This window comes from Microtus ochrogaster, linkage group LG5 (genome assembly GCF_000317375.1).
Source record: "Microtus ochrogaster isolate Prairie Vole_2 linkage group LG5, MicOch1.0, whole genome shotgun sequence".
NCBI classification, from domain to species: domain Eukaryota; kingdom Metazoa; phylum Chordata; class Mammalia; order Rodentia; family Cricetidae; genus Microtus; species Microtus ochrogaster.
Window position 1 is genome coordinate 512,170 of NC_022031.1, and position 9,294 is coordinate 521,463.

At 43.4% G+C, this 9,294-nt stretch overlaps 1 protein-coding gene across 3 annotated transcripts in view; it reads right to left on the minus strand.

The window, feature by feature from the left end:
* Tpd52 (tumor protein D52) overlaps window positions 1-9,294 on the minus strand; it is a 97,011-nt gene that overhangs the window by 3,393 nt on the left and 84,324 nt on the right. For 2 of the 3 annotated variants that reach the window (XM_005361801.3, XM_005361800.3), the window contains 2 exons: window positions 3,812-3,853; window positions 2,484-2,532 (listed from right to left, as the gene is read on the minus strand). In XM_005361801.3, the coding sequence (XP_005361858.1) occupies window positions 2,484-2,532; window positions 3,812-3,853 (91 nt within the window). The remainder of the gene's footprint in view (window positions 1-2,483; window positions 2,533-3,811; window positions 3,854-9,294) is intronic. The other variant, XM_005361802.3, reaches the window with a different exon arrangement.

Genomic DNA, 9,294 nt, shown 5'->3' on the forward strand with positions numbered 1-9,294 from the left:
AGCACATGACCACGAGCCAGCCTGCGGTGCACAGCATATCAACTCACTCTAGCACATGAGCACGAGCCAGCCTGCAGTGCACAGCATACTGCTTACTCCAGCACGTGAGCTGTGCGTGAGCCAGCCTGCAGTACACAGCGTACCGCTCACTCCTGTCTCCCTTCTGTGCTTTGTCCCATTAGACCCCCTGAATCCTTCACTGTCCTCCTTACCGAGATCGCAACTCCTGCCTCTCAGCTGCTCTTCCTCCAGGTCTGCATGGTACCCTCAGCTGTCCCTGTTATAACCACCCACATACCTAAAAGTACAGGAAACTGAACCCATCCAAAACTGCACTGCACAGACATGCTGATACAAAGCTTAAATGACTGTAAGTATAATTTGGCAAAATTATCCCAAGCATATGACTACAAATTTCTTTAGCAATAACTATTCAATATAATTTGAAAAGTTACTTTTTATGTGTTTATCTGTGCTGGACAGTTATGTCAACTTGACACAAGCTATAGTCACACGGCAGGAGGGAATCTCAATTAAGAAAATGTCTCCGTGAGACCAGGTTATAGGCAAGCCCATATAGAATCTTCTTAATTAGTAGGTGATGGGGAAGGGCCCAGTCCATTGTGAGTGTGGTCACCCCTGGGCTGGTGGTCTTGGGTTCTATAAGATGGCAGGCTGAGCAAATCATGGGGAGCAAGCTATGTTTAAGTTCCTTTTCTTCCCAACTTGCTTTTGGTCACGGTGTTTCATCACTAAGACATCATGTTTCATCATCCGAATGATGCTAAGTTGGGTATGACAAATGAACTATACTGGCTGGAATCTATAGCAACAATAGTTAATATAGCAAGTGACTGGGCAGTTCTCTCTCATCTCTGGGATCAAATGCACATGACCTGCTGATTTCTGATGAGCTATTTCAAATACTAAGAAGACAGATGTGAGGGAGAGGCAGGGAGAGTCCAACGGTCTTGAGAACTGCGTCACTGCAAACCGTCTCTTCACAATGCAGCCTCTTTTCAGACGTGTGACCTGGCACCGAGATGAAGAAAGCCAGTCTGGAAACATGAGTGTGTGATGTATGTTTGTATTCATCCAGTGCACACCATGGAACAAGCCAAGCACTATCACAGCCCCTAAGCAGTAATACTGAACAAAATGAAGGATCCCTGCAATCATGGGTTCACAAGCATGAAGCTGTAAGACTGTGTACAGTGAGATTCTACAGAAAAGAGGTCCAAGCTAAAATCCAGATCACTGCAGGGTCTTATCTTTCAGTAAGCAAATTCTGCCTTTTCATGTAAGAATTTTTTTTTCTTTTTGTTTGTTTTCTTTTTGTTGTTGTTATATTTTGTTTTTGTTTCTTTTTAAGACAGCATTTCACTGTCTAACAGTCTTGGCTGTGCTGGAACTAGTACTGTAGACCAGGCTAGGCCTTGAACTCAGAAGTGTATTCTGAGTAAGATACCCCGCTATGTAAGATACTTTTAAGAATAAGTGGTTCTTCTGGTGTTCTGAATGACTAAAATAAATATGAGTTCTTTTTAACTTACGTTCTTGAATAAGGTTTCTCTGTAGCCAAGGATGGTCTTGAACTCACAGCCCTCCTTTTCTATCTCTCAAGTGCTGAAATTCCAGGTGTGTACCATTTATATAAATGAAACTGCCAGGCAAGGCTTACTTATTTAAAATAATAAGATGTCAACTCCAAACTGTATCCAGTGCAGTGAAGAGGGCTAGATAAAGGGCCGCCACCCAGGCTGCACACAAACGCTGGAACAGAGCATCAGGAGTTTCACATGGCACACATTGGACCATCTGTGACTCAAAGAGTGCACAGAGTCATTTGTCATGGTTTGTTTGCTTTCCGTTTTGGTGCTTTTGTGACAGGGTATGTAGCAAAAGCTAGCATCAAACTCTAGGCAATGCTCTTGCCTCAGCCTCCAAGAGCGGAGATTAAATGCATGAGCCACTATGCCCAATCCTCAGGGTTGATGACTTCGCCATAATTTTGGAAATAACACAATTTATAAAGCCACTGATTATGGAAGAATGTGTACCTCCAATGGGAGATCAAAGGAGACAGATATGAACAACATACACTTTATAAATGTGTGAAATTGCTAAACAATAAGAAAATACCCTTAAATAGAAAAGATAGTGACTAATTTTTCATATTTTAATATCTATTATCAATATTAAAACACTAATATTTATATTAAGTCTAGTATTGTGTGATTTTTAGATAAAAACAGCACAAATTCTTGTTCAATTATAAGAATATTTGAAATAAAACAAATGTCTGAAAAATTGCAGTTTTATGTTATCAAAAAAAAAAATCACAAGAAAAAGAAAAAACCCTACAAAACCATGCAGTGTGCATTAGTGATGCACAGGGTAGAATTCTTAAAGTTCTCTAAAGCTTTATGGGAATGATGGGAGGTGGCAACAGTGTCATGAAGACAGCGCACCCCTGTACTTACCTTTAAGTTTTCAACCTTTTCTTCAAATGACTTGAAAGTTGGGGAGTTTCTATGAAAATAGAAAAAAATAAAATTACAACCACAGTGAAAAAAACAAAAATCTCTGAAGGATCAGAAACGACTGCGCTTCTCTTTGCTGAGATTCATAATTAGCAAGAGTGGGTATTTATCTGCATATATGTGAACAGGTATTGACACAGGTATTGACACATACACTTCCTGTGTGAACCAGCTTCTGGGCTAATACTTCTACATTGCTTTTAAGGTCATGAAGACAGTCACTCTAAGATATAAGTGATACTGTCATATAAACAGAAAAGGAAGAAGGTAGACAACACCAGCTCTGTCACCTTCCTAAAGACTCACCAGAACCAAGAAAATGCCACTGTGAGATCCCCTGAACTTAGCAGGATACTTTAGAACTCTGATTCAGTGCCTCATCCTGTGGGCTAAGATTCCCATAAGAGCACACAACACACTACACCATCGAGACAAGCTGAGATTCCATTACAGGGACCCTAATTCCAAAAGAATTGTGTCAGACAGAGAAGGGACCCAAAGAAAGCAGAGAGCTCAGAAACGTATCTCTCCTCTACACGTTAGGCTTTTGTCTCTCACCCATGGGTTCCTACATAGAACCTTAAATCCCACCCTGTTACAACGTTAGAAGGGCACAGAGGGGACCAAAGCCAGTGGTTGTTACATGTGACACCCCACCTCCCCCACCCCAGGCCAACTGTACTAGCAGCTCTCAAGAACACGCTAGGAAAATGAACTCTCAGCCCCACACCTACTCTAGATTCAGAGACTCTAGGTGCAACAGTGTAGCTACCCCTCCAGGTGCTTCCTGTACAGACTAAAGTGCAAGCCAGGGATCTCTACTGTTCTGGAGCCTCTGCTCCCCAGGCAGACTAAATTATGGCTGATTACCAGTGCCTGCTGAGGAAAGCTGGCTTCAAAGGCCACTCTGGGATGAGCAAAGCAGAGTGTGAGGCTGGAAGCTAGGGGGGGGGGGGGTGTTGAACCAAAGCTCACAGAGAAGGAACAAAATAACCCTGAACCACTAAGACAGCTTCAGTCTACACTGGCATGTGCTTTCCAATTCAACCGGTTTCAAACAGACATTTTATAAAATAAAACTGAAACAGTAATTCTTGAAAAAAATTCACATTTTGGCTCTTATGAATCTATCCCAACATTGTAAGAAAAGCAACTGCAGATTATAACAGTGTTAATGCCCAGCTTGTTAAACAGAATTCTAGTTCCCTAGTCAGTGGTTTGAGCATCCATACATGGGGCAGGAAGCATCTTGTAAGGACATACATTACCTCATAGCAGGCATGCTAATCGAATGCTGAATGGAGCGAATACTGAGAGGCAGCATTAAAGGAAGACAGAAACAAGTTAGTATGCAGTGACCCAGCACAGAAGCTGCCCCACTTTCTGATTAGCGGAGCTTCTGGTAGCTCATTCTTTAGGCACTGTGAACAATCGTCTACTTTTTGAGGTGAGAGGGCGACATCAAAGCTATGCCAAAAGATTTTACTTCCATTCATAAGTCAATGTCAACCAAATCATTGTCAGCGCTAATAGACAAGTATGTCCTCTCCTGGCGCTGTGAAAACTGTCAAGTGCGTTTACCCAGATCTAGAAGGTTCAAGGCTCAAAAGCCAAATTGTAACCCAAGGAACAGCAGAAAACTAAAAATGGAACTTGGATCATCAGGAGTCCCGATTCAGGGTTCACCACCTCCCCTCAAAAATGAAGTGTACACACACGCACGCGCGCACACACACACACACAACCCTGAAGGGCCACAGTGGCCATCTTTCTCCAGGTATCTGTTTCAGCGTTGAAACAGGCCAGTTTCTAAATCTATCACCTATTTGGTAACTAAGCAATCACAAATTCCAAAGCACTCCTTAGCAGCAGCAGCAGCATCAATTCTTCACTAAGAGAGGCTTACACTTGGTCTCAAGACTTCCCCAAAGATTGTTCAAGTACCATTCAGCTCTCTGTATTCTGGGGTTCAACTTCTACCCCTTAGCAGTACAGTCTACTGATTGGCAAAGCTTTTGAGCCTGCTCTGAGCTACCGTCCCTAGACACTAGCTCAAAAAAATATCTTCATTCTTGGGGCTCCTAAAAAAAAATTAAAAAAAAAAAACTTTGCTCTTGTTCAAACTGTTAAGTAATCTTTCCTTTTGGTAAAGTGAACAGTTCAAATATTAATCCTTAATGACATTCAAAAGAGTTTGTGAGTTTATGACTAAGACTTGTTACAGATGGCAAGGTGTTATGTGCTATCAAGTCTAGTTTGACATATACTATCTAATTATATACAGCATGATCTGGATGTACAGAATGCATACTCTGGAAAAGAGAGAATTGGGACACCATTGTGCCATCTGTCACACAGGAAGTTCTCCACCCAACAGAGGGGCAGGTGCTATGACTGCATCCTGGGCATGAACTACCCTGGAAAAAGTTACCAGTTCTTCTACTTGATATTTTCAAGTACACTATTCCCCTAATTGTAGGGCACAGATTAACGTAAACTATTTACAGCGTAACTTGAATCATCCCATGGATTTCCTTCGGCCCTTCTAAAGAACGAGCCGGGAAGAGCCAACACTCACGAAACACCTTTGACCCCAACTCCTGTGACACATTGGGGAGCACCCTCAACACTTCTAACCTCCTGCCAATCTGCAGACTGTCACTGAACGGGGTGTGGAACTCCACAACAGACAGATCCTCAAATCCGACAGGACACGGATCTCTGAGCTAGAAACCACACCAACTTAAAGGCTGTGGTGGAATTGCCAGATCATGAAAGAGCCGTTAGAACTCAGAGGAAGCCTGTTTGCCAAGAAAAGAGAAAGGGAAGCGTGGACAGGGTTAGGAGGGAGAGAGGGTCTGGTTGGTCATGCAGGTTCACCTGGGTAGGATGGGGCACACTTTCGTATCACCTAGTTGGCCAGGTGCTACCTCAATTTCCAAAGCTTTTTGCTTTTCAAGGAGTTGAGCTGGTTTGAGTGGGATGGGGCTGGGCTTGCCTCTCCCACTCCTTGGTTTACAACACTGTTGTTATATTTGTGCAAAGCTTTTCCCTTTGCGCTAAGCTAACACATGCCATTTTCTGTCCCTCCCCAAAACCACTCTCCACCAGAACACCCACTTCAGGAGAAGCTACTAAACTCTGGTCACAGAAGGTGAGTAGTGGCCAAGTATGATAAATTGATTGTGTGTGGGATTCAGACACAGTTTAACAATATTAACAAAATGAGGTAATAGTGAGTAAAGTTTGAGTTTTTTAAAGTCCCAGACAAATCTAGCTACTGTTCCTACAGTCACATAAGAAGTTTTATTTCCCCTAGCAGCCAGGTGGCTGGGTTTTCTCACCAGCACACAAGCTAATACATATTAAATATGCATCAGACAATATATATAGGAAAAGACAAGGACCTGTTTATAATAAGGCTTATTTTGTGGAAAAAAAAATCACTGGGCTAAATCTGAATACTTTTCTGTAGCTATATTTCAAAATTCAAAAACAAAACAAAACAAAAAACTCTTAAAACAGAGAATGAGATCAATTGCCAGAGATGGCTTTGAAGGCAAGGTCTCTGCTCCTGAGAGCCATCTTAGTGGGAGGGACAAGGCGTATAGTGAGTCCAACCCCACCGTTAGCTAATCCCCTCTGCATTCACATCCAGATGGCATTGCACTCGGGGCAGCTGTTCTTTCATCCCTGGCTACTCTACACCAAGTTACTCAAAGCTTCCTCAACTGATACTATCATTTCCTATTTCAGCCAAAGTTGAACTCAATACAGAACCTTCTACAGCAAAAAGCCAGAGTCACTGCTTAACAGCCAAGCTGTGGGGACCCGTCCCATCTACAAGACAAGATCTGTTGTAACCCTCGAAGCAGGGCACAAAGTAAGGCGTCTCTGAACATAACGACACAGCACAGGGCGGCTGGTTCTCAATGCATCCTTGTCCACCTCAGGGTCACTCTGACTTTGCAAAGCCCATTCTTTTAAAGAGCCAAACTATTCGGGCTGGAGAAATGGCTCAGTGGTTAAGAGCTGGGCTGCTCTTCCAGATGACGCAGGTTCAAACGTCAGCACCCACATGGCAGCTCACATGGGGCTCTAACTCCAGGAGATTTGTCACCTTCAGACCAATGCACATAAAATAAAGTATTTTCTTTTAAAGCTGAATTACTTAGTTTTTTCCTAGTCTGATACTGTTGCTTGGTCTTTCCATCTCTACAAATCAGGATGAACAGAGAAGAAAGAGAAAGAAGGGCTATGCAGAGAGCAGCAATGGCTAATGCGTGGGTGCCGGCCGCATGGCAGGCATCTCAGTCTCCTCTGACGTGAGCAGTACCCAGGGATCAGGAGTCACTCTCAAACGCAGTGCTCTTAGCAGACAGTCAGCTCCGGATCCAGGACGCTGGATTCGAAACCTAACCATCAGCCACTTACATTGGCTTTGTAGCCTTCAGGTCATTTACTGTCCCTCTAGCTCAATGTTCTCCCAACTATAAAATCAGAACAGTAACCACGCCTACTTCAGAAGTGCTCAGATCTTCTTACCCAGCTTACAACCCTGAGGCATTATCACATCATTTTCATAGTCAATTATGTGTCTAAAGTTTCTAGCATCAGCAGTTCTTAGTCCCAGCCCTACAGGCTAGGACAAGGCTATCATTTAACAGCTCCATCAGAATGAACGAACACCTTGGCTAACTGAAGGGGGTGGGGGGAGTGGATGTGGAAAGTGGAGGAAGTTATTACTACGATTCAGTTCCTAATTAAAAGATACTGTTTCATGGAGAAGATATTGTCTTTTCCCACAAAGAACAGAAGTTTCCAGCAAAAAAGAATTGTCTAGAATGACCCTAATAAACCCCAAATCAAATTTTTAAAAAATTGAGATATGTCTATACATGAAGAAATACTTATTTGAAAGGAAAACACCCTGTGAAATAAACACAAAATGAATTAGCATTTCTTTGTAAATATGAAAGAAATGAAACAAGATGAATTCCAGAATGCCATGAGCGCATCGCCTGTGTTTAAAGGCAGCAGTGGTTAAAATGAGCAGGGACTTCTAAAGGATGAAGACCCAATGTGCTGCTGTATGTACGGGGAAAAGGTGGAATAGAGATGTGGAAATGTGCGTGCCACTTTCATGAGTGGCCAATGACTGTCCCCAAGGGCCTCAGGGGTCAGTTTATTGACTTGTCCCACCAGGATCCCAGCCAGGCCGAGCTCTCATACATTTCTCTCTGACCCCCACTTATCCTCCTGTCCTTTCCCTCCCCCCCCACCCCTAACCAAGCCAAATTACAGATGTCTAAATCTCAAACATCACCTCATTAACTGACCACGTTTATAAGATGAAAACCTGATGCCGAAATCTCCGAGTCAGCAAAAGCAGCGTACATCTCTTCCTGCATCCCAAACTACATGGGCATGAAATCACCAGTCTCGAGTTCGCCGCACGAGGGGGACTCAGGACAAACAGTTAGTGGGATTAACCTCTGTTTCAGAGCGGTTGGCACGAGGGATCTCTGGTTTCCATCCTCTTAGCCCTAGACGGGGCCATGCTGCTAGGGCCGGGAAACAGCCTGTCCCCTTGGATGGTTCCTAGAGGAATGTGGCCAGTTTGCCTCTGACCTTTATGATCTAAAGATCAGATTTGTTTTCCTTGTATGTCTGAAACATGAAACTAGATTAAGTGACTTTAGCTGATCTCTGCTCTTTAAGAATTACAAAGTTCAGAAGAGAATTTTTTCTCTTATTGCCAAGTTTTGATCAAAAGACTTGATCTCCACATGGTGATATGCATTATTTGTCAGTAGAAACGAACACTTGCACCACCTCCTTGAAGTTCAAGAACTTTGTGGAAGGGGAAGCAGAAAGAAGGTGAGAGCTGGAAGGCGAGGAGAAGGCTAAGAAATGTCAGCTCGTAAGCCTGACACGCCAGTGGCCGTCTGTATGGAAGTCTGCTATGGAAAGAGAAAGGACTCGTGGGGTCTTGCTGCTGAACTGCTGGCAGCTAATGGATTCTGGAAGATGGGAAGGCATAATATACAGGTGTATACACACTGGTGAGCCCACAGTGCTGCGATGCTTAGCTCCAAACCCAGGGTAACATAGACGGCCCTAGTAAACTCAGTAGGACACTAAACCAAAACAAATAAATATGGGAAAGATGCCCGCCAAGAGGAATGAGGACTGGCAGGGCTGGGAGGGAAGCAAGAGTGGATGGGGGAAAGGATTTTATACCTGCATGAAATTCTCAGAGAACAAAACTTATTAGTTTAAGAATACTGCTGCACAATTGCCATTTCTAAGTAAAATGAGATGACCTAAAAACATTGAGAGGAGCAGACTGTTTCTGATGTAACATGACGGCACACACTGACCACGTACACATCAGCTTTAACCTCGCTAACAGTGTGTGGAAGAGCGATCAGTAAGATAGAGCATGTCATTTCCACAGGCCTTCCATACTGCCAAATCTGTTTTGTGTTAATGTCATACAAGACACTGTTTGATGATCGAGTACTTGCAAGCTTTCTGAAGGCATCCCAAGGCCCTGGCTACCCCCGTTGCCTCCCCCCCCCCCACACACACACACATACACATACACCACTTAAAAATACCTATTCTAACAAAAGCTGTCTGTCTGTGGGTATAGCCTTCAGACCTATTCTAACAAAAGCTGTCTGTCTGTGGGTATAGCCTTCAGACCTATTCTAACAAAAGCTGTCTGTCTGTGGGTACAGCCTTC